This window comes from Eschscholzia californica, unplaced genomic scaffold (genome assembly GCF_041429995.1).
Source record: "Eschscholzia californica isolate CP2 unplaced genomic scaffold, dmEscCali1.0.p SCAF_3, whole genome shotgun sequence".
In the NCBI taxonomy this organism is placed as follows: domain Eukaryota; kingdom Viridiplantae; phylum Streptophyta; class Magnoliopsida; order Ranunculales; family Papaveraceae; genus Eschscholzia; species Eschscholzia californica.
Window position 1 is genome coordinate 48,687,838 of NW_028238420.1, and position 27,758 is coordinate 48,715,595.

The window sequence follows — 27,758 nt, forward strand, 5'->3', positions numbered from 1 at the left end:
CACGCCACTGCTTACGATGAGCTCTAAGAGAAACCCCAATGTTGGGGCTCCAATCGGAGATCAGATGGGCTAGGAGCCCCTCCTTCCCCGCCTCCAATCGCAATAACAGCGTTGGGGAGGGTCCACCGGCTATATCAGGGTGGGTCCCCTATATGAAGAACCAAAACTATAGTTCCAATGGTTCCATCAACCAAGTTACTACTAGAACAAAATCAATCTAGGTTGACAGAACCCAGAACCAAGATATCCAAGCAAAGCCAAACAGGAGGACAAATTTGTCTCTTCCAATTTTTGTCACTATTCTTTAACCAGGGTTAAAAAAATATTACTAGATTCATAAATGGATATTCTTGCTGTCAGTCTTCTTAGACTTTTTATAACTTCAGTGGTAGATAGACTAGAGAGAGAAAACAGAGTATAGACATATATAGAGAGAGAAAGAAACAGAGAATTTCTGCAAATTCCAATTTTTCTTCAAATCGTGTCAATTTAAAAACCGCCATTTAAAAGAGTAACAAAATTTAGCTAAACCCACTTATTCGTATTTATCTACACGCGTTTTTAGATCTCTCTCGTAGCTTTCTTTTTCATTTTAGAGAGAGAAAGAAAGAAAAGACTGGAAGTGAAACTGAAAGAGAAAGAAGTGAGAGAGAGAGAGAGAAAGTAAAGAATACCCACTACTGTCAACATCTCTGAGTCTTTGTTGATGTTCATTTATGGGAGTTTTTATAGTCGGTAGGATTTGAAATTATTAGAAACTAGATTTTACTGACAGACTCAAACAGATAAATCATTCCCAAAGTTTTAATCTTTTCTCTCTTTTTTTCTTTTCCTGTATAATTTCTACTGTTTCTTGTTCACGCTTGGTTTTGATTTTTAAAGTTTCAACTTCATTTGGATTCTTCTAGTTGTGAGGAAGAAGAAAAACGTTATTATCATTTAAAAGAAAAAGCAAGGAAAAGAGTAAAGTTTGAGTTTTTCTTTTACCCTTTTCTAAATTAAGTTCTGGGTTAATGGTGGTTTTGGGTTTTTCTCTCTCTAAACCATTGAAGGTTTTGTGAGCTAGGGTTTCAGCAATGGTGGTTTCAATGTTGGCTCATCATGCCTCTTAGTAATAATCATAAGGTAAGTCAAAAAGCATTTGAAAGTTTGAACTCTCTCTTTCTCTTTCTAAACTAAAACTCTGACTTTTTTCTCTTCTTTTTCTTTTTTGCTTTTCCTTTGCTTGTAGTTATTGAGATGAGAATCAGAGAAGTAACAAGTAAGCAAGCTTTAATGGCGGATAATAGTCATCTTCTTCCATCTCCCAAAGACAAATACACAAAACCCACTTCTACTTCTTCTTTCATTTCTCCAAGAATGTTACTTTCTGGTTTATCTGGTAATGGTTTATCTGAATCTGATTCTGTGAAAAGTCCAACTTCAATACTAGATCATAAACCCTTCTCTAATCTTATAAACCCTTTTTGGTCTGATAAAAATATCATAACTAGTCGTAGTACTACTAAATCATGGGAGAAAAAACCAGATTCAAGTGTTGGTCTTGGAATTATTAATGATTCTCTTATTGATGATAACCCAAATCAGAAATCTTCTAATCCATTAAGTAGAATGGTTTTATTTGGATCACAGTTGAAGATTCAAATCCCTAGTTTACCATCTCATATTTCTTCAATTGAAACCCCCAAATCCCCAACTGATTTTGGTATTCAAACTAAAAATCAATTACTTGGGTCTGTTATTAATTGTGGTTTTGAAACACCAAAATCTCCTAGGGTTTTTACTGGATGTTTATCTGCTTCAGAGATGGAATCATCTGAAGATTATACTTGTGTTATCACTCATGGACCTAACCCTAAAACAACCCATATTTTTGATAACTGTATAGTCAAGAATTGTTGTGGTGTTTTTGGATTTTCTTCTCCTAAAAAGGAAAACATCAGTAGTACTATCTGTTTGTCTAAGAAATCTGATTATCCATCCAAGAATTTCCTCAGCTTCTGTTGTACTTGTGACAAGAATCTTGAGCAGGGGAAAGACATTTACATTTACAGGTAAATTATTCATCCCCATTTCTTTTTTTTATCTTAGTTAGTGTTTATATTTTCTAATTTGAGGTTGGAATTTTCTCAGACTCACATTTCAGAGTGACTACAGATGTCCGACTTGTCACTGATTAGGGTTGATGTTGTAGGTCATGCTAAGTTAGCTGATTTAGAATGAGTAGTGATGCCCGACTTGTCTGAATGACCGATTAGAGGTCGAAATTTCTCACTCACATTTCAAAGTGATTAGGGGGATGTCCGACTCGTGTAAGTGACTAATTTAGATTGGTATTAGGTCATGTTGAGTTACATGATTTAGAATGAGTAGTGATGTCCTTGTCTGAATTGCTTATTTGGGTTGATATTAGGTCGTGCTTAGTTAGATGATTTAGATTCAGATGAGTTGACATCACCTTCGCGTGTTCTTCGATTTGAATTAGGAAATGATAGGATGCTCTCTTACCTTACTCTTTCAATAATATTCCGAAGGGCTGAAATGACAATATTGCCCTTGAAATTATGTATTCCTCTTTTATCTTATTCAAATGTGGTGAAGTGGGGGAGTACATGTATCATTATTATTTGGTATATGAATATAATTGTGCGGGGTTCTTATTTACAGAGGTGAGAAAGCATTTTGCAGCCATGAATGTAGAGACCAAGAGATTTTGAAGGATGAAGGAATAGAGAAATCAGGTTTAGTCAGCCCTTTCAAGACATGTTATTGATGAATCACACTCACCATTTCCTCTCTTTCTTTCTCTATTAGATTTGGAGAAATGAGAGAACTTGAAAGAGGTAATAGTGTATAAATTCTGATATTTATCCATGTATTTTGCCTGAGAATTAATCATCATCGTCATCATCCAGGTAAACGTTTTGTTATTTGCAGCTATAGTTTTAAGCCGATTTCAAGCGATTATCGAGTGATGGGTAATTTGATATAGTGGTTGTTTTTTGTATTTCATCTGAATTTTGATCTTCATGTTTGTTAGAAGACTGACTACTACTGAGAGAATGAATGATATATAACAGATCTGATCTTGGCTTGTATTTTGGTATTTGCCTGAGTCTGCCCTTGAGCTTTGTTTTGTATTTTTGGAGTTTGAAGAATTTGATCTTGTATAACTGATATATTAATATATGTTATATTTGGATTTTCGTTAGTTATATAGCAGTATCGTTTTCTTTAGGGTTCCGTCTATTCTAAATGACAAACATTTGACCTAAGTTAGTGAAGAATGTCTTGATGTCTCACCTTGTACACTCCGAATCAAGAGTCTCCTCTATCAAACAAACCAAATGCAAAAAGCAATCGGAGGGCTTACAGAGGAGTATTGATGCACAAATTTTCCCTTTCTCATGCGTAGTATGTCACTAGAAGTAGGCCAGGCTCCAAGGTCACATTCTTTTTTCAATGTGATTCATTGCAACCAATCAATTAGGCACCACTTGATAATGGGCAACTAATAGCCCGGTTACTATCTGTCATCTATGTGAGCTCTTATTTTTTTGAGCTCTTATTTTTTTGAGAAAATAAGCTCGATTGGCGCCCCTATAAAGGAAAAAAAATACTACTCGGCCGAGATGCAATCTCTTCCGTTAACTGTTGACATCTACTCCAAAATCAAGGTTTCTCAAATTCATATTTGTCATTCATTGACATCTCTATACAACATGTATAAATAAAGCCAGAGAAGTTATAAAGGTGCCCTCTAAGTAAAAGTAGGAACTTGATGACATTAAGGGTCCGTTTGATACATGTGAAAATGTGAGCAAGAAAGTCGTTTTCTCCGAAAAATAAGTTTTCCACTGTTTGGTTGGCCACTTTGGGTAAGAAAATCGATTTCCTAACAAAAGAAAGTGTGCAAATGATCTGAATTTTAGTCCCACCTTTTAGATGGGAAAGTTGATTTCTCTCTCTCTATTCTCTTCTACCGTGACTCTTTCTCTCTCTCTTCATCTTTGTCAACACAAGGGGGTTTTAGGGTTTGAATTATGTCTTTCCCAAATATTTTATCTGAACACTCACAAAAAAAAATTTGTTCTCAGATTTCCACCATTAAAGGATCAGCCATCACAAACAGATTAAAAAAAAAATCAAGAATGATGAACAAACTATAACCAATAACAAACTGTAAACGATTTCGAGAAGAGAATAAGATAGCTACTCTGCTTGTTAGTTGTCGATTGTAGTTCTTCGATCTAATTCATCTCTATGTGCTCTGCGCTTTCTCCTCTTAGGGTTTGTTGAAATTCGATAGAATTTTGGGAAAGAAAAGAACCTGAAATTTTAAAGGCACTCCTCAAATGCTTAACATCATATAACCTTCTACAAGCACCCACCACGATTTTCTAAAGGCACCCTATTTTCTTAACAACATTACCGAACACTTGAAAGCTTGATTTCATATGTGAAAGAATTGACTTTCTTACACATTAAAAAGAAAAAATAGATTTTCTTACTCAAACATTTTCGCGTAACAAACAGACCCTAAGAGTCTTCACATCTCCTTTAGGATTCTAGGTGTGTTTGTTGATGGCAGTATTAAAGTTCATTCAATCATGATATATTTTCAAATAATATATTCATGATGTGTTTATGTCATGGTATGTCATTAAGTTTGAGTCCGTATAAAAAGAGGTGGTTTCTCGTAGTTTGACAATGATATTTTTCTCATCACCAATATATCTCATCACGTGTACAATAAACAATTTCACGTCATGCATCATTTGGATTTCACATATCAAAGAACGAAACATGCTCATAACTATCGTATAACCGTAATATAAATACTCGTACACCCTCAAGGGCAGTGAAAAATGTCATTATAACTAACTTTAACAATACAGTTTTTTTATAAATAACAGATTTCTATTTTAAAAGGATATCGAAAACTTCTGAATTCTCAGTATTAGTGTTTAATAACTAAAAAAAAAAATCTAGACCTCGATAAGTCCTGTGGAACAAAATAAATTTAACTTTCAAATCGTGAGACTCCTTGTAGTCGGAACATTTAATATCGGTAGCAGTCAGAAAGGCTGGCCCCACAATCCTGGCCCCCACAATCCTAATAGTCTCAAACTTTACTTATATAATCGAATAAACAAATAGAAAGCAAGTACAATTATCTCCAACCCCCTTTTATGGCTTCTATAAATTCCATCTCTGTTTCCATCTTACCCTTTCCAAACCCTTTTAAATCATTTTTTACCATTTCCCCCAATCACTCTCAGATCCACCGGAACCCTAACTTACTTACACGTTTGGCCGGATTTTCAAAACGAATTCGCCGGAAAACAAGACAAAAAGCTTCGGGAGAAGACATGTCAGTCAATGTCCAGATGCCGGAACTATCTATCCGGTCAGAAAAGGAAGGAGTTCCATTATTGGAATCTAGAACTAGAAACTGTGAGTATAATTAGCTAAACTTGTGTGCTTTGGTTCATACTTAAGTTATTGAGATTGCTAATTTGATTACTTTCACTAGCATGAATCAATTTTTATACTATAATTTATTTCATAGGATTAGTCGGATTTGTTTTTACACCCTAATGGTTTAGTTTAAATGGTTAAACGGGTAGAGTTGAAAAGGAAAAATGAAGTAGTAATTAAATGTGGTGTTGAATTTCAGTGCAAGTTCTTGATATTAATTGATTTAGCATATTCAAACAAATTTGTGATCTAACCAGTTAATTAACATGATCTTAGCATTTATAGACAGTGATAGATCAAATTTGTGACCGTAATGCTGAAGAATGAGAAGAAGAGAAAATGGAAAATCTTTGTTCGATAAAGTTCTTTAGGGTCCATTCCATCCATCAGCGTTGTTTTGGGTTGCACTTAAGGGTCTTGCTCCAGTTGTAGTGCGTCCACTCCTAACACCCGGACGCCACAAGGTGGGAAGCCATCGTTTATTGATTCTGTGGTGTTAAGGATATGAACAATGGCTGTTAGGGTAGTTTTTATGGCCTTTAGAGTGTATGGCCTCATGGGTGTCCTTAGAACAATTTCATGGGAGGTATGAGCATATTTCATCCTTATGATGTATCCAAGCTGATGTATGATTGTTTATTGTACTTATGTAATCCTGTTGATTCAAAAAAGAAACTTTTATTTTAGTTCACTTGAATTTATTGACCAGTACAAGTACTCGGATTTCTTATTGATACTGGTGGGTCCACCATTGCAGCATCAAGGAACCATCTATCCTCAGAGAATGGAGATGCAGTAGGGACGGGCAGTGAAGGTGAGGCATGCTCTTCGAGTAAGACAATTGGGCGCAAGAAGAGATCTATAATGAGTAACACATCATTATTTGGGGTGGAGTTATCCCCGGATAAAGTTGCAGTTGCTATGGTATATTTTGTACAAGGGGTTTTAGGTCTTTCTAGGCTTGCTGTAAGCTTTTACTTAAAAGACGACCTCCATTTAGATCCTGCAGAGGTATGTTTCCTTAATCAGTCGTTACTCTTGTGTTTCAATTTTTACTATTGATTGTTTAATGTTAATTTTTCTATTAACATGCTTTGTTTTTTTTAAATAAAACTTTAATTCAGACTAGTTATTTATTACAGGAAAGTACTTCATTAGATCCTTTTATGATATACCTTTTGTTACTGATTTGTGGTTAGATTATATACTTAACTGATAGCTTGATTAGCTCAGTTTTTTCTAAGCATTTTTATATTGACAAATTTACACCTTGTTAATTAGACAGCAGTTGTAACTGGCGTGTCTGCTTTACCTTGGCTTGTTAAGCCTCTCTACGGGTTTATCAGGTTTGCTCTATATTACTTTTCTTTATGTTTACCGTATCAATACCTTGAGTATCTATTCTATTTTCTGCAAGTCTGTGTGCTAAAGTTTTTCATCAATACAGTGATTCCGTCCCACTTTTTGGTTACCGAAGAAGGTCATACCTCGTTTTATCAGGGCTTCTCGGAGCACTTTCATGGAGTTTGATGGCTACTGTTGTGGACAGCAAGTACAGTGCTGCCTTCTGCATTATTCTTGGATCTCTTTCAGTTGCCTTTTCAGATGTTGTAAGTATCAACATTTGGGTCTAGTTATAAAAGCCACCCTTTTCGTAGCCTCTACGTGCTTAAATTTTCTGAGACATATTTAAGCTTCACGAGGCGTAAAATACCTATAGTTTATCTTCAGAAAGTGCATGCCTTGCCGATACATTTACTCATTCGTGTCGCTTACTTTCATGCTTGACAAGCATAATTCAGATAATTAAAGCTTGATGCAGGTAGTGGATTCTATGGTTGTAGAAAGGGCTCGTGGTGAGTCACAAAGTACTTCTGGGTCTCTTCAATCTTTATGTTGGGGATCATCAGCTTTTGGTGGGATAATAAGTGCTTATTTTAGTGGTTCCCTTGTTCAAGCTTATGGCGTGAGGTAATGTGTCAAGCCTTACGTGTCTGAATTGTCTTGCTTTATCTAGGAAATAGTTGCTTATCGAAGGATACTTCCCTAACCCACAGAAACATATGACGTTGGAAAATCACAGGTATGTTTTTGGAATCACGGCATTGCTTCCACTGATAACATCCGGTGTAGCTGTTCTCGTCAAAGAACAACCCACGACTAGGGCCGGCGGAGGGCATAATCTTTCTTTACCAGGCTCGGGATTTATTGAAAGCTCAAAGCAGAATATTATTCAGTTGTGGCATGCCATTAAGCAGCCCAATATATTCTTGCCCACCTTATTTATTTTTCTTTGGCAAGCGACACCACATTCAGAGTCAGCTATGTTTTACTTCACGTATGTGTAATCATATTATATTTCAGTCTTGATGATTTACGGGTACTTTTCTTTCATACCTTTTTTTAAAGCATTCCAAATAATTAGTTTCCTTTATTGGGTTTCAGTACAAATAAACTTGGCTTCACCCCGGAATTTCTTGGTCGCGTCAAGCTTGTAACTTCAGTTGCATCTTTGCTAGGAGTAGGACTATATAATGGTTTTCTGAAGAATGTTCCTTTGCGAAAGATTTTCCTCTTCACAACTATCATAGGTTCAGCTCTAGGGATGACACAGGTATTCATTGAGATGGGGTCAATTTCAGTAAATGCAGTTTAGTTTGATCAATATAGTTCAGAATTCATTATCCGTGTTGCTTGAGCAGGTTATCCTCGTTACTGGACTAAATCGGCAGTTTGGTATAAGTGACGAGTGGTTCGCCATTGGGGATTCTCTGATTATAACAGTACTTGGTCAGGTAATGACTTGACTTCCATCTTTAGCCTTTGTACCTAAACTATACGGGTTCCAAATCTTGTTTCTCCCAAACTCTATCTGTTTCAATTATAATAAAACTTGAGTTTGTTTTCCTGTAGGCATCATTCATGCCGGTTTTGGTATTGGCAGCGAGATTGTGCCCTGCTGGCATGGAAGCAACATTGTTCGCCACCCTTATGTCCATCTCAAACGGAGGGAGTGTCATCGGAGGCTTGATGGGTGCCGGTATAACCCAAGTCTTAGGTGTCACCAAGGACAGTTTTGATAACTTGGCATTCTTGATAATTCTCTGCAATTTCAGCTCGTTGTTGCCTTTGCCACTTCTTGGTCTCCTTCCCAAGGATATCCCCGACGCCACGCCAAACGTTGATGAAGATGTCGAAATGAAATCAAATTGAAGTCACCGGCCAAATACCAAAATCACGTAAGTGCTTCAAACAATGGTGAATTTTTTTCTTCTACAGCACAACGGAAACCAGCTTTCCATTTTTACCATGGGAAGAGGTAAGAATCGACACTATACTTGTGTAAATAAAACCTTCTGATATAAAAGAAAGCTTGTTGGTTTTTAGCCGTCTGTCTTCGGACCAAATGCCCGGTCATTTACCCAAATTCTTACCACTCTGTTTGTGTTGAACATCAATTCTATTGATGGATTGTGTTCTTCTGTGAAATTTTTCTGAAGAAAGCAAGGTGCAAGCGAGGAAAGATACTCAACTGTTTTTGTACTTTGTGTTCGATTTTTATAACGTGAGTACTTGGTCAGAATTCGTAGTCTGTAACGATCCAAGCCCTAGTTATCGATAGTTTTCATTTTTGCCTCCTAGACCCAACCTTGATAGGTACAGGGTTTAGTCTACGGCGAAGGGACGACGAGCATATAAAAAAAAGCTTCGTCACTTCTTATTCTTGAACTTGCACATATATCCCAACAATGTGGGATTCTACGAACTCAGCAGGACATGGATTCGGTCTATTCTTCAATTGAGAATTGAGTGTTAAGGTATTAAATTCATCAATTAGGGAAGAAGCAGTATCCCCCTATAAATTGATGGAAACCTACCTATGGTATAATAAAATTGGTTAACTTATTAAGAGGATTTTTGGTAAAGGGGGCACTTAGGAGACAATGTGACATGATAATTTTGAATACAACATGATACAAGTAGCACTCCAAGTTTAGATTTCCATACATGCCGTCATTAAAACCAAAATTTAGAACATTCCGTTACAGAATTATAACACAATAAGTATGAGAACCAAAGACATGGAAACATATACATTTATGGCAAAGAAATAATAAATCAAACTAGCAATGAACATAGTAAATCTTGAACTTTGAAGTCGCTAATTATGTCGACTGATAAACGAAATTGAATGGAAGTACTACGGATCTTGTAAAAGGAACTTTAAATAACTACCTATCTAGAAAGTAAAAACTAGTAAACTACAAGCGACATCTCTAAATTGACCGGTCTACGATTAAGTTGATGATAACTCCTGAGTTTCTCACACTGAAAAAACAATAGGATGGGTTGGTGTTTAGCCAGCAGGTTTTCAAATACCTAAAATCTCAATAGACTAGCCCAAAACAAACGAAGAATAAATCTCAATAGACTAGCCCTGAACAAACAAAGAATCATACGGAAGAAAACAATAACATAATCAAATGATATCGATACTTTTTGACCAATAACATCCAAACGCATTTTGAAGAAAAATTTATGTGTTATATAGTCTTTAAAGCTTTTCCGATCAAACCCTTTTGTTTATAGATTTAAAATGCATTTGGAAGAAAAGTCTATAAAGTTGGTTTAGTTGCATGTTAATCAAATACCCAACACTCAAGTCTATAAACTTGTTGTAGTTTAGTTAGAAATTTCAACAACTCATTGGATTGTCAATTTTTTTAATGTTAGAAGTTCAAAATATGGGGTGGTTGATAAGTGATGCAAGAATTGTCTTCATGTGTTTTGAGTGATTTTATTGTTTTTATTTTCTTAAAAATAATTTGAAATAAATCAAATTGGAGTAATAGATTTACTTCAATATATTTTGGCGCAGATTAATCCATAAAAAAGAAGAAAAATGCTTAAAAGAACGGCATAAAAGAACAATAACTTCTATTGTGATAAAACAAAGTTTAGTGCACTTGTTATTATTTTTTCTGTAAGGGTAATATATGTAATCGTGTTAGAACTCAAGATCTATAAGGTGAAAACCAACTTAATAACCACTTCGGTTAAGATTGTTGACAAAATAAACTGTTTATACAACAAATTTACACGAACTAGTCGTGAAAGAGTAAAGATAAGTTTTTTCACTGCTCTACTTTCAATAACTAATAATAAAGGTCTAATTTTACTCCACAACTACATACCATCTCAAAAAGTAAAAAAAAAAAATACATTGAGAAAGTTGGGGAGGAGACTCTAAAAACTTTTCAAACCCTAGTCACTAGTTGGCCTTTAAAAAAATTGCAAGAAAAGAGACCAACTATATGATTCACCCAACAACATTGTCTCATTTTCCCCTCTCTTGTGCAGTTGTGCCTTAGAACATGGAGGAAATTATGGCATATTTCCCTATCACAACCTCTCTCTCTCTCTCTCTCTCTCTCTCAGTAAAAGCTCTCAAAGCATATAACCTAAACACACCATCATTTATTATTACAACAAAAACATCCAAAATCTAGTGAGAGAAAACAGACAAAACCCAAAAAACAGAGCTAATTTCCTCACTATATATTGATCACACAAACAACTCAAGATAGAGAAATGCTTTAATTCTGTCTTCAATTCTTTCCATCAATCTTCACTCCTCAGCTATAAACCTTTGAAGAGAATCTAGCTAGAGAGAGAGAGAGAGAGAGAGAAACATACAAAAGAATGGAGATTGAATTAGCCAAGTGTGATTGTTGTGGGTTAAAAGAAGATTGCACCCAAGATTACATAAATGAAGTAAAAGCAGAATTTGATGAGAAATGGCTTTGTGGGTTATGTGCTGAATCAGTAAGAGATGAACTTCAGAAGAAGAAGCCATTAGAAGTAAATGAAGCTATGAAAGCTCACATGTCATTTTGCAGAAAATTCAACTCTAATCCAGCAGTTCAAGTTGCAGATGGTATGAGAGAGATTCTCAGGAGAAGATCATCAGGAAACTTCACTTCTTCTTCATCTTCTTCTACATCTAATAACAATTTTGTAAGATCAAGCACTAATTCTGAAGTTGGTCTTCACGAATCTTCGACTTCGCTCCCTCTCTACTAGTTAGTATAAATGGAAGAAGAATTGAAGTCCTTGGCTTTGAATTTTTAGTAGAATTTTCATGGTTAATTCTAGTTCTCTTCTTGTACATAAGATGTTATTGATTTTTAATGGAAGTTTCATCATCTTAGACTCTATTTCTTGTAAGTGTTCGTTCATTCGGAATCGAATAACTTTGTCTTGAGTCAGGGCCGGTCCTGAGATTTTGGAGGCCCGAAGCGAGTTTTAAAAATGGGGCCTAAACGCGTTTCACAAGAAAAAAAAATTGTACATCAGAACTTTTTGTGTTTTCTTTGCACATAATGTGAGATTTAAACATGAAACTTGTGTTCACAATGAATTTGCACTCTGAATTGAATGATTTGGTTGAGTTACTAAATCGGCATGGGTTCGCGGAGAGCCCTTGTCGGTCTATGAACGACCTCACAATTAAGTGGTTCAGCGAATTCAGAATTCGGTGAATCAGTATATTGTTTAGTATTTTTTTAAACTGAAAAAATATATATTAGATAATGATTTTCCAAAAAAAAAAAAATCAATAAGTTTCAACCTTCTTTTTTTGTGTTTAAGGGAATAGTGTTGATTGTGATTGTGGCCCTGGAGGTTTTATAATGGTGGTAGTTGTGGTGTTGAGGTTTAGTAATGGTAGTAGTCGTGGTTGTGATGGTTGTGGTAGTGGAGCTACAATGGTAGAGGTTTAGTGATTGTGGCGGTGGTAGTGGAGGTTTAGTAATCGTTGTGGTAGTAGAAGTGTCAACCGACTTAATTTTTTTTTCTAAATCTACAGTTTAATGGTGGTGGTGATGACAGAGATAGTGGTAGAGGTTTAATAACCGTGGGTGTAGTAGTGGAGGTACAATGTGGAGGTTTAGTAGTTGTAGTGGTGGTAGAAATCAACTAAAGTGGAAAAGAAAAATTAATAAGAAAAAAATTGCTTATGCTTGTGATCGAACATGGGTTGTTTGGACTACTTAAAATGCTATCTACCAATTGAGCTAATGTTAATTTCTTGTCAAGTTTGATCATTGTTTGTATAAAGATATAAAAAATCGAGGCCCCTTCGATTCTTAATTTTTTACCTTTCGTGAGGCCCTTTGGCCCTGGGGGCCCGAAGCGAGGCTTTGCTCGCTTGCCCCTCAGGGCCGGCCCTGTCTTGAGTGTTGGAAAAAAAAAATTAGATTTATGAATAACTTGGGGAAAACAATATTGATCTTTATTTCGATATGTTACTTAGATCATTCTGACTCGTCTACTAGTCGTTACCATCATTTTTTACCGAGATATATGCATCTTTAAATCTCGAAAATATGAAGAGAAGATCGATTAAAAAAAAATGGTCAGCTAATAAGATGTCAAATTGGGGTCTAACTAGTACTTTTTATTGATTAATGAAACATGGGTTAATTATTAAGATATGAAAAGGTAATTTAAAAAGTGATTAAGGATAATATTTAAAAGCAAGAGAGATCTTCACTTTTGTACTATATATGGATATACTAGGATTTAGGAGAACAGGAAAAGCTAAAAGAAAGAATTAGGTTATTAATTAGTGTTAATTCCACTATAAAGGACTCAATGATGAATTAATTAGCATAATATGATGACAATTCCTATGTTAAACACTAAAATATTATCATTTTCTTTTCCTCCTTCACAAAGAAGAAGAGAGAGGGGAAAAAAAAAGAAGCAAAAACGTCGACAGCAGGGTTCGAACCTGCGCGGGCGAAGCCCAACAGATTTCAAGTCTGTCTCTTAACCACTCGGACATATCGACCATGTGATGACATTGTTGTCTACAACATATTTATATCCAATGGAAATCGGAAATACTACATACAAAAACATTAGCTTTTCGAATACTTAACTTAGAAAAACAAACAAACACAATAGTTGTAAAGGACATTCCAGATTTATTGGAGACTGAGTATGGTGCTGCTTATAAGAGTTTAAACTTACTAACGTGTATTAAAATTGTAAGGGTTTGAAGTGCCAAAAACTAACATCATCTTTAGCAGTCTCAAAGGTGGTTTGCAAAATCGTGTACTCATTTATCAACATGATAATCTCTGTCATAATGTCATATTGGTGCGTATATTGTAAAACAATCTCAATATGATGGTGCACGAAGTGTGGTGTCCCTTAAAACAGTTTACTCACTCTTTTCTAGTACGCGTTTTAAAGTCGTTGAGAGCTGAAAGTGCCAAATCAAGTAACATCACTAGCATCACTTTTTTTTTTTTGTGTTGAACTACGCTAGCATCACTTAGGCGGTCAGATCAAACTCATCTCGAAATTTCGTGTGTTTATGAATTCTAAGGTTGTGTTTGATATCAGGGAAATAATTTCATGGAACTAAAAGAGTTTCATGGAAAGTATTTCACGGAATTTATTCTATGGGAATAAGCGTTCTTTCGTTTGATAGTAATTTATTATTCCGTCATTCCGTGTGTTCATGACCTCTAAGACTCGGACATCCATGATGGAGTTGGGCTCATGGGGCTTTTATCCCCCCCGCCTGAGCATGAAGTTACTTTGAGGAGTGGTTTGTACATCCATACCCACAGCCATAAGCCCATATAGCCATAGGTGTTTCAAATTACAGAGAACAAGACACGTCGTGAGTAGAACAATGACCAATAAGGAACTGACATGTCATGTTATTCCTTAAGAACAAAGCCAACTCATCAAATAAAACCTCTTTCATTTGTCCCCAAATCATAACTTTGATATAAAAACTTGTACTAGTAGTTGAATTTCCTCTTCCCGGATTAATTTCGGATTCCGTTTAGTTTTACCGGCGATTTGATCTCAATATTTTTGATGGTTTAAGTAAATATTTCGTTTCTGATTACCGGAAATGGCCGCCCCTTTCTTCTCCACTCCTTTCCAGCCTTATGTATACCAGGTTCTCTCTCTCTCTAGATTATGCCTTTATCTGAAATTAGGTTTTGTTTAGATCAATAGTACATGTTTGGATTGCATTGGCACTCAGAAGATCTTGTTTGTTGTAGAATTTGTGATCTGATTGAAATTAGTTGGTTTTTGTATAATTTTGTTGTTGTTCTGTGTTTAGTGTTTGAAGAGTAATATCATTACTTTAGTATGCAAATTTAGGTGAATTTTTCACTCTATAAGACAACAAGTAGGGCTTGAGTTATATGATCATAAAGGGGAAAATTAAACCTAGAGATTGATCTGAATGGGAATTATGTTTCTAGTTCAAGCATGATGAGTGATAATTGAGTAATGTATAGTACTGTTTTCCAAGTCCATAGCCAGTCTTCTAGTGGAAATCGGAGTCCGTATTTATTTTTTATGGCTAGATAGATAGATAGATACCCATTGTGTGAAGTAATGAGCTCGTTCAAGAGACCAATTTTCCATCTGAAATTGTTAAAATCTCTGTTATCTTCGTATATGTTGGAAAATTCATGAGAAAGTTATCTATTTCAGAGTCCAGAAGGAGCTATGGTACCTTTTCAGATTTTAGGCGGTGAAGCTCAGATAGTACAGGTAATTAGATATAATTTCTAGTTAATAAGCTACTCGTTTGATCAAGGAAATAAACCAAGTTCGATACCTTAGTTGGGGTTTTTGGTTTAAACTTCTACTTTCCGTGACATTTGTTCGTTTCTTATCAGATTATGTTAAAGCCAAATGAGAAGGTCATAGCAAAGCCTGGTAAGTTTCTCTTGCAATGGTTATGCTATATCTTTTTTGACCCTTGTGGTCATTGAACTTCTTTAGACGTTGATTTTGAATCCTTGAATATTTTATCGATGACTAATTCGTCATTCTTTAGCCATAACTGGTACAAGTACTTGAACCAACAATCTTCATACTTCAATCGCTATTCGCTAATGTATCCAGCTGCTTTTATAACATGTCAACTTGAAAACCTTGAACCCGCCCACCACGTGTCTCGAGTGTGATAATATAAAGTAAGGATGATGAATGGACGATGCATCTGTCTCATATATCCTTTAACCTGTCATACTACACACACACACACACTATATTATTCGGGCTTATTTGTTTGCATAAATTCATTGAATAGTATCTGAAGCTTGTAGTTGACATGGGTACTTGGGTTTATTAGGATTTACGAAACGTGAATGTCGAATTGCCAGAAACTTATCAAAAGTTTTATTAGACACTTGGTCTAACTATTTGAGGAGTGGTCTTACATAGTTTATACTTTTAGTTGCTCTGAAATGCAAAAGGTTGAGTCAGAATTTCAACGCTAACTTGGAATAACTTGAAATGTTGAAAGTGCCCTGAATATGGGTTGAGGTGTAACCCATTTCGTTACCCTCAAGTTGTTTACTTCATTCTGTATGTCGAGTTAAGCTACTTTTTGTGCGAATTTCACTTGAATAATTCATTTATTAATTTGAGTTTGTACATGAGCAAATAGCCTCTCCACCTGTAATTTTAAGATTTTGAATTGTTATGTTCTCGTTCTGAAGGAATTAGACACCAAAGTCGCATGCTTCATTAGGTTGTGCATTTGAGCTTTTAACTTTTGCAGGTTCCATGTGCTACATGTCCGGGACCATTCAAATGGAACAATTGTTTCATCCTGAAAATGAAGGAACTATGTGGTACTGGCTTTTCGGCAAAAATATGACCAGTATAGTTCTTCTCAATGAAGGATCAAATGATGGATTTGTTGGAATTGCTGCACCTTACCTTGCCAAGATACTTCCGGTTCGTTCTGATAAACTAAAATCGTATATTCATATAGAATAGTTTTCTGTCTGCATTGCGCGTACTGTTTCCGTTCTTCTGATTCATGTTTCTCTCGTAGATTGATCTGGCAATGTTTGGTGGAGAGCTTTTGTGCCAGGTAGAGATGACTCACTTATGCTCTTAAACTCCTATTCATTATACTGTACCAAATTGGATATAAATTTTTGTTATTGTTTCCAGAAGAGTCCATTTCGGGCTGCTATCTTTCTTTTCTTCATTTGGATGTATAATTTGAAATGGTTGTTGTAGCCAGATGCATTTCTTTGCTCTGTGAATGATGTTAAAGTCACTAACTCAGTTGCTCAGAGAGCTCTTAATATCATTGCTGGGCCAGAGGTGAGAAATGGCTCTCAAACTCGGCTATTTTTATTCATTCAAAAGATGCCACATTTTTCTAAGAATTAAAAGATCTACCATCTGACATTTGAGCAACTGATAAACCATAGATTCTCCACCATTTCACCTTTTTCCTTTCTCTTTTATCCCTTCTTTTTCCAGTACCTGTTCTTTCTCTTTTGTATTTTTTATTTGTATTTCGACCTGGTTATTTTCCTGTTGCAGGGCTTTCTGAGACAAAAGATTGAGGGTCAAGGGATTGCTTTCATAGCTGCTGGTGGATCTGGTATTTGTCTTCTTTATCTGGTTATTCTTGTTATTTTCCATAACTTAATTTGTTCCTATAGTTGATATCGCAATATATCCCCAAAATTCAACCATTATATCCCGTATGGTCATATTGGTAATGATATATGAGGATGTCAAGCTATTGTGACTTGGCCAATTATATTTCAAAACTTCAACTTTTCTCTCTGAAGTTAAACCCACTAAACAAGTTCCTACGTTCTTGATCTGCAAGTTTGAATTTCCCATGGTTAAGTGTAAAATATTTAATATCCTGGTCCAATTTCTTATTCGACTAAATCTCGGAACTGTTTGAACTTTCTTGGTTGCTAGTTGTTCAGAAAAATCTTGACGTGGGGGAAGTACTGGTTGTTGATGCTGCCTGCATTGTTGCCATGACCCCTACAATAAATTTTCAAGTCAAATACCCTGGTTCAATTAGACGAGCCATGTTTGGGGTGAGTCTCTCTCTCTCTCTCTCTCTCTCTCTCTCTCTCTCTCTCTCTCTCCACACACACACACAAACACACACACACCACTTCATTGCTTTTTTTTCAGTATGAACTTTCTCCCAATTTCAGTATGTGATATCAACGAAGCAACTTCCTGACACATTGCTCATTTTAGCTTTGCAAGTATGGCTTAGGCCAGGTCAAACTTTCCCTAGCTATGGACCATGAACAAATATTTTGCAGATTTACGGCGTCATGGTCACATGAAAAAAAGTTAATCTTTGTTCACTTCCACGTTTTTACTCCTCAACAAACTGCTCATTGTATTTGTTTACTTACCTATTTATCGAACTAAGTTCCTAGCTTATGTCCAAGTTGAATATATATTCGGCCCTTGTTAGTTATTATCAAATTTCAATCTTGCAGGGTGAGAACCTAGTGACAGCTACCTTAACAGGCCCAGGCATCGTCTTCGTTCAAAGCTTGCCATTTTACAGATTTTCGCAGCGAATTGCAAGGTAACTTTCTTTCCTATTGCCAAAGACCCTCGGCTGAAGTGGTTAAGAACTTTGTTTCTGACCTTGAGGTCGGGTTTCGAGACGTTCTGGGTTCAGACTCATTTAAAAAGTCTCTTGACCTATACAAAAAACTCTCTCCTATTGCTATACCATTTCTAAAAGAAAAATCATCCATTGTTTTTTTTCTCTACAATGTATTCCTAGTGTTTTGATGCAATTGAGTTTTCTTATTGCAGATCAGTAACATCTTCGAGCGTGAGAGAAAACCCGAGATTTTTCATGCAGATAGCCATTTTCTTACTTTTTGCTTATGTATTGATCGTATCGTCGTTGATCTTGACTGACATTTGACCTGTCTTATTTTTGTTCTCTCTAAATTAGATTATATATTCATATAAGTAGTCAAACGAGTAAGAGAGATTAGTAGCTTTGGTGCTAGCTATTGTGTATTAATTGTCACTAGGTTAAGTTAAAAAGAAGTGGGAATTCTAATCTCTTTCTTATTGTTTTCTTAACTTATTCTTTAATCAATTGGTGTATTTCATTCATTTCATGGAGTGGCATTGGAAACTACTAGTATAATAATATTTTCACTCTTGCAGATAAAGATTATCTTTGTGCTGCATAAAAGCATTTTTTAGTGGAAAAGTACTTATCCCATAACCATATAAATATGCCATTATGAAAATTTTTGCATCGGATTCATGTGTGTTTGCTCTTTATTAGTTCATATGATATCACATAAACAAACTCAGCAGGAAGAGAACAAAATGTGACCATGAGTGTGCTTGGTGTAGACAAAGTACTTGATAAGAGTAAAGTCGTGTCTGAGTTTTTCTTTTTAAATATGATATTGGATACCAAATCCAAATTGATGTTAGTTGGATTTTCAATTTCTTTTCCCCGAGTTCAAAACGATAAAACCAAACTTTGGAGATGTTAATTTTGTATATTCGTCTCATTCATTAGAACCTACTCTTGTCATACTCATTTTCATTAAACGATAAAACCAAACTTTGGAGATGTTTAAGTTCATAATTTAATTCTATGACTATTTAAGTTCATAATTTGACTATGAGCTAATTTAATCCATAACTATTGGTCGCGGCTTTGGGGAATAAAAGAAAGTCTCAGACCAAGATTGATTTAGGGTCATCTTTGTTTTTAATCCAAAATTTTATTAAGTTGTACTTTGCCCCCCTAATCTTCATCTTCTCCATCTCCCCTCACTACAACTTCCCACTACCACCACTATTCCGACCAACCGATCACCGCTGCCACAACCTAACCCTCTCTCTTGTTCAGTTTGTGATTGGATTAGCAAAACAATCATCCTCTCTTGTTGATGTTGTGGGAAATCTTGTTGAATTTTGGATATCATGGGACCCTAACCAAATCTGAAATGGGGGTCAAGTCAGACACTTACCTTCGCTAAGGAGATTTCTAGGGTTTCACATAAACCATCTGGTCTGATTAATTATCAAGGAGAAGAAAAGAAGCAGTAATGTTGGTTAAAAAGAAAATAAAGTTATGCTCTTTTGGATGATGATGATGACCGCTAGAACTATGAGAATGATGGATTTTGTTGTAATCATCATCACAGTACCAAAGTGACTTCCTATAAAAAAAACATTTAAGAAAAAAGATTTAGAATCATGAATATGATGACGAGAAATTGCTGAACCAGAAAAGGAAGACGATTTTGCCGACGTACTTTTCAACCCTTAAAGAGAAGTTTCTAGGCAAGAATAAAGAAAAGGAAGAACAAGAAATCAGAGATGATAAAGAAGGTGAACAATATTTGTTTGAGGTCTTAATCTGACAGAAAAAGAGTAATATTAGTTGTTGAAGTTATTTGATTATCTGATTATTTAGAGATCAATTTGAAGAAAAACTGCAGTTTGTTCCAGTAATGGTCTCACATCAAACTAGAATCTACCGTCAATATGAAATTTAATTGTTGTTGTACTACTTAATTTACATTGCCAATCTATTTGTTTCTTGAAAAATTATTTGTTTGTCTCTGTAATCTTCACCATTAACAAGAAAGAGAGATATAGAGAGAGAACAAGCAAGAGAGAGAAGGAGCAGAAGAGAGGAGATGGAGAATGGGGTACAAAAAGCAAAAAGATAATTTTTTGGACTCAAAATGAAACTCTCTTTATTCCCCGGAGATTTTTCTTTATTCCCCAAAACCGCGGCCTAACTATATTTAAGTTCATAATTTGAAAAATCATAGGTTTTTATAAAACATTTAATTGTGAAAAAATAATTTTTAAGATTTTGTATGGTGTAATAGGTTTTCTAAATTCAATTGGCATAGTTTAATCATGGTCACTAGATGATTGTGAAATGGAGGGACCGGATTGGGCGGGTTAGAGTGGGGCGGGATTGGAAATTTCTTGGCGGCTTCTTTCATCTCGTAGAAGTCGATAAAGCCGCGAAACCCTCTGCGCTGTCACTCTTTCTCTCTTCTTGCAGATTGCAACACATCTCTCTTTGTCCATAACAAAACCCTAACCCTAGTTTTACTTCTACCATCTTCTCCCCTCAATCTCCTTTTGGGGGTTTTAAATCAATGAATTCCTTCCGGATTAGATCGTTCTCTAATTGATCGATTCGTTGAGGATACCTAGAAATTGTTTTTTGCGTTGCAGATCCGATTCGGAGATATAAGTCTGCCTGCTGGTATCATCTGTTCAGGGAGCTGCTTGCCGTGACGATCGATTTCCAATCAATCTGAAGTTTTAATTCTGCTTCGAGCGATCTGTATGAAGACCACGTTTACGCGAGGATTCTGATCTAAAGCTTCGTTTTTTTTCTCTCATAGAGGGCGTTGGTTTATCATCGAAGCTGAAGTATTAGGTTCGAAAATTTGTATGACAAAGTATAAAACTTGAAAAGTTTTGATCTTGATTTTGTCGAGGTTTGGTGAAGAGTGGTTCTTTCTGCTCGTGAAATCTACGGAAGACGATTTGCAAGACAAAGAACTGAGGGAGATGCTCTCGCTTGTACCGGCTGTTTGTTAATTTTGAGTGAATTTCATTTTGCCCTAATTTTTAATTTGAGGGTCTTTTAAGTTCATTTTCAGCTCCTTTTTAGGGGTTTTTAATCTTGTTCTTCTATACAATTTAGTTCAGAAAAGAGAAAAAAAAAGTGAAATGGCTGTATATTACAAGTTTAAGAGTGCAAAAGATTTCAATTCAATTCCAATTGACGGTCATTTTATATCTGTAGCGAATTTGAAAGAAAAAATATTTGAATCCAAACAGTTGGGCAGGGGTACTGATTTTGACCTAATGGTTGCCAATGCTCAAACTAATGAAGGTTCGTTCTTTTCATATATATTCCTAGATTTTGTTCCATACACACCTTAAGTTCTAGTTATATTCCGAGCATGAGAGGTTCTTCCATGGTTGCAGTGGTTTTTAGGTTCATAAAAATGTCATTCATGAGAGCAGAATTAGGGGAACTGATTAATTGGTTTACTCGGGTTGATTTTTTATTTTTATGTTCGAATTAACACGGAAGTAATCATTTTGAGATCAGAGTAGTGATCTTTATAAGTAGGGGAGTTAGTTTGGCCCTGGCTTAAGATTTAGAGTGCATACTAGTCTGTTGGTTGTTATGTTCGGTGTTTGAACAGCAAAAATCAGGTCTTTGGTTTTTCCACATCCTTGATTGATCTCTATGCAGTTTGTTTATAGACTTTGTCTTGTGTGATTTGGATCTCAGAATACATTGATGAAGCAACGTTGATTCCGAAAAATACCTCTGTTTTAGTTCGACGGGTACCTGGAAGGCCTCGCATGAACATTGTTGCTGAACCACAAGTGTATGATCTCACACTTCCAATTGTTCACTATTTGTTGTGTTGATAAATGTGTTTCATTTGCTGTGATGTTACAGTAATTGTAGTACTCGGTATAGCTTGTCACTGCTCATGTCTAAAGGATATCGGGTTAGAATGATGAATTAATTTATTCCTGTTTGTGTGCAGGGAAAAAGCGATAGAGAATAAAGTAGAGGATACTCAATTAACCAAAACTAGCTTCCCCATGGCCGATTCTTCTGTCAGAATTGTAAGGAAAAAAAACTGTTACACAATATACACTAGTAACTGCATGCTTCTTCATTAATAAGTAATAATAATAACTGCTGTGTTTTGTTTTGCTCTGCAGCCGGAGGAAAATGAATGGGATGAATTTGGAAATGATTTATACGCCATTCCAGAAGTACTCCCAGCTCAAACCAACAACATGGTGCAGGATTTCCCTCCTCCCAGTAGAGCTGACGAGGACAACAAGATCAAAGCTTTAGTCGATTCGACTGCCTTGGAGTGGCAACGGTGAGAAAGATCTTCGCGTAATACTTTTTTCTCTATCAGTCCTAGTTGTGAACTTTCCCTCATCTTATACTGCTTTTCTTGGAATTGGACTTACAGGCAAACTCAAGAGGGTTTTGGGGCTGGAAGAGGTTATGGAAGAGGCATGGGTGGAAGGATGATGGGGCCTGCCCGGGGTTTTGGTAATATTTGTCTCTCATTCTAGTTCTATAATGTTCTCTTTCCTAGTGTAGATGATTCGGACGTTCCTTTGTTTCCGTATGTTCTTTGCTAGCATTCTGCAAGCTGTTATTTTCTGTTTCTTCCTTTTATTTTCTTCACTTTGGTTCACTTATATTCTTTATCTTTTTTCATCTTCAAGGTCGGGGTGTTGGTGGAATGGAATGGAAAACACCTCCGCCGGGTTACATTTGTTTCAGATGCAAGGTTCCTGGTAATGTATTTGAACTATTACCTGTGTTGTGTCTTGTGTATGTGGTTTTAAGAATCAAAGGATGTTCATGATCATATACTGTGAATTATAGGGCACTTCATTCAACACTGCCCAACAAATGGTGATCCTACATATGACATTAAGAGGGTGAAGCCTCCAACTGGCATCCCAAAGTCGATGTTGATGACAACCCCTGACGGCTCCTATGCCTTGCCAAGCGGTGCAGTTGCTGTATTGAAGCCAAACGAGTAATCTGATTACGATATTTAGTTTCTTTCTTCTGATATTACTGTTATTATCACTTTTACGTTCGGTTCTATTATTAACTTAGAAATTTTGACTTGATTTAGGGCTGCTTTTGAGAAGGAAATCGAAGGATTGCCATCTACTCGTACAGTAAATGACCTTCCGCCAGAACTCCGCTGCCCTTTGTGCAGAGAAGTAATGAAGGATGCTGTGCTGACAAGCAAGTGTTGTTTCAAGAGTTACTGTGATAAATGTAATTCTTATGCTGGTTATGTTTCCTCTATTATTACTCTAAGTTTCGTTTACTTGGGAACTTTTGCGGTGTTTGCCTTTTACCATTCTACATGCACCTTAATACCTTATATGCCCCCCTTTTGTCCTGGTTACTTGGATAAGATCGGCTGATTCAAGTTAAAAGCAGGGCGTTTTCAACTTACATGCCTTTATTTTACTTTCTTCAACAGTTCAACTCTTGCAGTTCCGTTCGTGAAATCATGTTAACTTTAATTCTTTTTAATTAATTGTGCCTGGCATGATTTTGACTTGTGCTAAAGGGATACAGCCTTACAATTTACGAACTTTTAATCAGGTATAAGGGACCATATCATCTCGAAGTTGATGTGTGTATGTGGGGCGACTAATGTACTTGCTGATGACCTTCTACCAAATAGAACAGTAAGGGAAACCATCAACCGCATATTAGAATCAAACAACAGTAGTGCAGAAAATGGTGGAAGCATGTTGCAGATTCAAGGTCTGCACTTCAGCACTATCAACCTTCGTAACTTGTATAGTTCATGATACACATAATTCAAACAGCTGCTTTTGACAGATATGGCGTCTGCTCGTTCTGGCCCGCCCAAGATTCCGTCACCTGCAGCTTCTGCCGCTTCCAAGGGTGGACAAGCGATGTCTCCTGTTAAGAGAAATGATCGAGAAGAAGAGACCTCAGCTAAGGTACAACTTGATGCCCCTCTCCCGCAAGTTCCGCTACAGCCATTGGATAAAGGGAAAGCTACAAAACTAGCCGATACAGCTGAAGCTATGGATGAATCAATGAATGTGAAGGAACATATAGCACAGGGTAGTGCTCCAACAGCAGAAAAAGTGATGCAGAAACTGCCTGCTTCTGAGCCAGGTGAGTTCCCTGTAAAACCTTAGTTATTCATGTGATGTTGCACCCTTTTAATTTGGTTGCCTTTTCGGTTCTTTCCGCGCTGCATCTCTAGTAAATAGCATATGGTAAATGTCGTTTAACGGTAGGCTGCTTTCTTTACCAATTCAAAACTCATTTGTTGATGTTTTCTTTTGTTTTCCAGTGAAGAAAAAGAAAAAGAAGAAAGCCCCATTCCCTGTAACTGGTTAGTCTTTTGTTCTATTTTCTCTTTTGTCGGATTGTAGCAAACTGGTAATAGCTTGGTGCAGTATAAGACCGAAAACCCAAAAGTAATAAAATAATGAATTACCTTTATGAAGATTTTCTGATATTGTGCCCTGCTAGAACATCAGGGATCTTTCCAGTGCTATGGAGACAATTTCGCTAAACACTCTAGGCAATGGTTATTCTCTGTAGGGTTTTATGTTAATTGACTTATTCTGATACGTTGCAGGTGCAGACCTGCAGTGGAGGGGCCCTCAAGATCTCGTAGCTGAAAATTATATGATGCCTTATGGTCCATCAGGCGGTAACCCATACTGGGGTGGTATGCAACTCGGGATGGAAGGGTATATGGGTGGCCCATTTATGGGCAACATGCCCTACATGGGTTATGTACCTGGTCCTTTTGATATGCCGCTTGGGGGGTTTATGCCACAAGACCATTTTGGAGGACAGGGTTATATGATGCCTGTTGTTCAACAACAGAGGTATTTTTTTTGTGTTCTTTGTGCTTTATGGATTGATTTAGGATGTTTGAATCAAAACTAATCGTATAAGAGTCTTGATAGCCTGACCCAGTGGTAACTTCATATTTTCCAGGGATCTGGCACAGTTTGCTATGGGTCCAAACCATGGACATCCTATTATGAGCAGAGAGGAGTTTGAGGCTAGAAAAGCTGCTGAAGTAAGGAGAAAGAATGAGATGGAGCAACGTAGGGAAAGGTATTATTATGGTTCTTTCTAACTTTAGGAAAAAGATAGTTTCACCCTTTTAGATTAGATAGGGTTGTGTTTTCTTTTCTTGTCCATGAGATACGGATCCAGCCTTCACATGCGTCGTCAAGTGACATGATATTATAAGCCATTACACGAAATGAGATGCTATGTTAGAAGCTTCTTGTGGGGAAAATACTGTCCATCTTGTCTCCCTCTAAATCCTCTATATGAGTCAATCCTGAGACTGAAGTACAAGTACTGGCTTATACCGAGCATTAGAGATATCTATTTATGGTTGATCTGAAAGCTTACTTGTACTATCTTTCTTGCATTTCTTGAAATCTGAACATATTTTTCCTCGTGGAACAGGGAGTATCTTAAGGACAGGGAAAGCGGTAGAGAAATTAGCAGTAGCAGTCGAGACTTGTCGTCGTCAATGAAATCAAATTCTGTATGTGTTTTTCGCAGTCTAAGTATCATTACTTCCTTTTTATATTTGTACACCAGGTGGGTATCGTTCATAGTCGTGGTTCATGTGGCGAGAAAAAGAGACCTCTCTCTTCAGTTTGGGGGGAAGAAAATTCTTTCCGTTACTGGAGTCGGTGTCTACCCGTCTTTCACTAGCATTCTAAAACCAAAGTTAGAGTGTATTCAAGATTTTTTGCTTTTACTATTTTTCTAATATATTTTAATTGGGATTAGCTAGGGTTATGCTTCATATTTTGGAGCTGGAGATTTAGAAAAATTCCGGACTTCTCACAGTTTAAGGGGAATTCTGACTATTTCGCTTGTCGTGGGAAGTCATATTGGAGAAGTTGAACTTTATATAGTTCAAAATGTCCTTGGAGAAAAGTTGATGTGGGAGTAGAATCTCGGCTGAGCAGTCAAGTCTTTCAGGGTAACCATGCTTGTAATATATGTATAGGGACTTCTTTGGAGGTGGGCATTGGGCCTTCTTTGGAGTAGCCAAGTCTTTTCAACTGCTTACCTACCTTAGCAACATGATGGCCCTTGTTTTATCCTACTCTTTTTTGTAAGAGAAGATCAATAAAGCAAAGAAAATATAAATTTGGTGTTGGTAAACTTAAAATTTTGTGCACTAATTTAGTTCCACCATCGTTTGCATAAATATTGGAGTTGAGCATTCCTCCTTGTATAAGATTTGGGAAGCTCTTACTCTATGAAGACGGACTTGCGAGTTCTAGGGGTTGGAACTGGGCTGGAAGAACTTGGATACTACTTGGTCAATTCCTAGGGGGCCGGTGGTCCAGCGATACCAACGCAATATCAACAAGTTGATCTGGTTGCTGGCTTGTCTGCTAAAATTCCACTATTGCTTTTTTCCATATCCTCTCTTTACATGGCTAGTTCTTTACCATCCATGGTTACAAAATGACCTACACAAAGCCAGCTAGTGGTTTGGTCTTCAACTTCCTCTAAAGTTTGTTTTGGGCTTGATTTCTCTAGTTTGAGCTTGTGGGGCCCTATATTGTGATACCGCAAAAGTTGTGTACCAAGATACAAATTTAAATTTGTTTGACTTGGGAAGTCAATTATATATTTTGTAGTTTCCCTTAATTTTGTCGTACCGTTTTTTACATTGGACCGTTTAAATTTTTATTGAGCTTGTCGTTTATTGTAGCAGTATCGGCCGGAAATCAAATCTCAAAGTTCGGATCAGCAGCATCACAGCTATCATCACCAACGCCAACACCGATCCGAGTCGGAGAGAGTCGCACCACCACCACCACTACAACCACCGAGAGAGGCGGAATCCGTACGGTTAGGGAAGAGAAGACCTGAAGTCGATGAAGAAGACGGGATGAGCGCCGCAGACAAGAAGCACAAACGTAGTGTATTCGCTCGCATCAGTTTTTCTGAAGGCAAGAAAAAACCATCTACTACTGGCGGCGCCGCCATCACTGGTCATAGTAATGGATACAAAGAATATGAACCACCGGCTTCATCAGGTCATCACAAATCGTCGCATCATCATCACCACCACCGCCGCCATGATCGGGAGGAGGTGAAACCAGCAGTGGGTGTTGGGGGAGGAGGGGGGTCAAGGAGGAGAGAAGTAGATTCAAGTGATGATGATGAAGATGATGACGATGATAGGCATTTCAAGAGGAAACCCTCGAGGTACAACCCTCCTCCACAATCGGTGGAGGAAGACGATGATGATGATGGAATAAGATCTTCTCGAAGATCAAGGGAGAGAGATCATCACCATGAACGTCATCGTAAGCACAGATGATAGAATTGTGGATCGGTAGAGTTCTATGGCCTTTAAACTCCCCCCCTCACTTTCTCTCTCTACCCACTTTCTCTCTCTACTCACTTTCTCTCTCTACTGTCTTTTTCTCTTCTTGTATGGCCAAATGTTATGTTGCTAGAAAGAGAAGGTAGAGAGTAAATTGTGACATTCAACTTGGTCGATTCGTAGGTGCTCTAATATGAGTTGTATTTTGGCTATTATTACTTTAACATGCTTCCCTTTTAAGGTTTGCACATCCTCTATTCCAACACTATGGATTTGTTTTACCAAAAAAAAGAAACTTTGTATTCTCTTTTAACATGATGAAACAATCCGGACCGACTCTATTAGGGCTCAGAATGTTGTCGTCCCATCAAATTATTCATATTTTTGAATTGAAGTCTTTTTTTTCCGTTGAGTAAAATGCAGAGAAGTTAACTATACGGTTATTATCTTTTGATTTGTTAAAATATCTCG

At 36.7% G+C, this 27,758-nt stretch overlaps 5 protein-coding genes and 1 non-coding gene across 9 annotated transcripts; 5 read left to right on the forward strand and 1 right to left on the reverse strand.

The window, feature by feature from the left end:
* The first annotated feature begins 367 nt into the window (after positions 1 to 367).
* LOC147551171 (FCS-Like Zinc finger 8-like) lies at positions 368 to 3,211 on the forward strand. Of its 3 annotated transcripts, none has more exons than XR_015238303.1 (4): positions 368 to 1,125; positions 1,232 to 2,054; positions 2,668 to 2,843; positions 2,916 to 3,211. XR_015238303.1 is itself a non-coding variant. In XM_086671100.1 (3 exons), exons 2-3 carry the CDS (start codon positions 1,240 to 1,242, stop codon positions 2,771 to 2,773), a joined length of 921 nt encoding a protein of 306 aa, XP_086527226.1. In that variant the 5' UTR covers positions 368 to 1,125; positions 1,232 to 1,239; the 3' UTR covers positions 2,774 to 3,211. The 3 variants fall into 3 exon arrangements, 1 of the variants encoding a protein (XP_086527226.1); XR_015238304.1 differs by having other exon boundaries at positions 2,938 to 3,211; XM_086671100.1 differs by having other exon boundaries at positions 2,668 to 3,211.
* A 1,724-nt stretch (positions 3,212 to 4,935) lies between these two features.
* LOC147551172 (Major facilitator superfamily protein) lies at positions 4,936 to 9,061 on the forward strand. Its single transcript, XM_086671052.1, has 9 exons — positions 4,936 to 5,457; positions 6,239 to 6,492; positions 6,763 to 6,827; positions 6,929 to 7,091; positions 7,304 to 7,452; positions 7,565 to 7,819; positions 7,927 to 8,095; positions 8,184 to 8,276; positions 8,395 to 9,061. Exons 1-9 carry the CDS (start codon positions 5,193 to 5,195, stop codon positions 8,692 to 8,694), a joined length of 1,713 nt encoding a protein of 570 aa, XP_086527178.1. The 5' UTR covers positions 4,936 to 5,192; the 3' UTR covers positions 8,695 to 9,061.
* A 2,043-nt stretch (positions 9,062 to 11,104) lies between these two features.
* On the forward strand, positions 11,105 to 11,697 carry LOC147551173 (uncharacterized). The gene has a single exon (XM_086665714.1). It carries the CDS (start codon positions 11,185 to 11,187, stop codon positions 11,563 to 11,565), a length of 381 nt encoding a protein of 126 aa, XP_086521840.1. The 5' UTR covers positions 11,105 to 11,184; the 3' UTR covers positions 11,566 to 11,697.
* A 1,558-nt stretch (positions 11,698 to 13,255) lies between these two features.
* TRNAS-UGA (transfer RNA serine (anticodon UGA)) lies at positions 13,256 to 13,336 on the reverse strand. The gene has a single exon. It is a non-coding gene; the product is annotated as a tRNA-Ser (tRNA).
* Positions 13,337 to 14,197: 861 nt separating this feature from the next.
* LOC147551175 (uncharacterized) lies at positions 14,198 to 18,401 on the forward strand. Its single transcript, XM_086670918.1, has 10 exons — positions 14,198 to 14,467; positions 15,016 to 15,075; positions 15,204 to 15,243; positions 16,094 to 16,272; positions 16,373 to 16,411; positions 16,564 to 16,650; positions 16,876 to 16,936; positions 17,269 to 17,393; positions 17,814 to 17,905; positions 18,142 to 18,401. The coding sequence occupies exons 1-10, from the start codon at positions 14,420 to 14,422 to the stop codon at positions 18,254 to 18,256; spliced, it is 846 nt and encodes a 281-aa protein (XP_086527044.1). The 5' UTR covers positions 14,198 to 14,419; the 3' UTR covers positions 18,257 to 18,401.
* Positions 18,402 to 20,125: 1,724 nt separating this feature from the next.
* Positions 20,126 to 27,502, forward strand: LOC147551176 (E3 ubiquitin ligase PARAQUAT TOLERANCE 3-like). 2 transcript variants are annotated; one of them, XM_086665715.1, is made up of 15 exons: positions 20,126 to 21,232; positions 21,641 to 21,740; positions 21,906 to 21,987; positions 22,087 to 22,253; positions 22,350 to 22,432; positions 22,612 to 22,683; positions 22,775 to 22,931; positions 23,034 to 23,182; positions 23,519 to 23,683; positions 23,762 to 24,067; positions 24,249 to 24,290; positions 24,540 to 24,795; positions 24,908 to 25,030; positions 25,394 to 25,475; positions 26,670 to 27,502. In XM_086665715.1, the coding sequence occupies exons 1-15, from the start codon at positions 21,067 to 21,069 to the stop codon at positions 27,279 to 27,281; spliced, it is 2,562 nt and encodes an 853-aa protein (XP_086521841.1). In that variant the 5' UTR covers positions 20,126 to 21,066; the 3' UTR covers positions 27,282 to 27,502. The 2 variants fall into 2 exon arrangements, with proteins under 2 accessions (XP_086521841.1, XP_086521842.1); XM_086665716.1 differs by having other exon boundaries at positions 24,546 to 24,795.
* Positions 27,503 to 27,758: the final 256 nt, after the last annotated feature.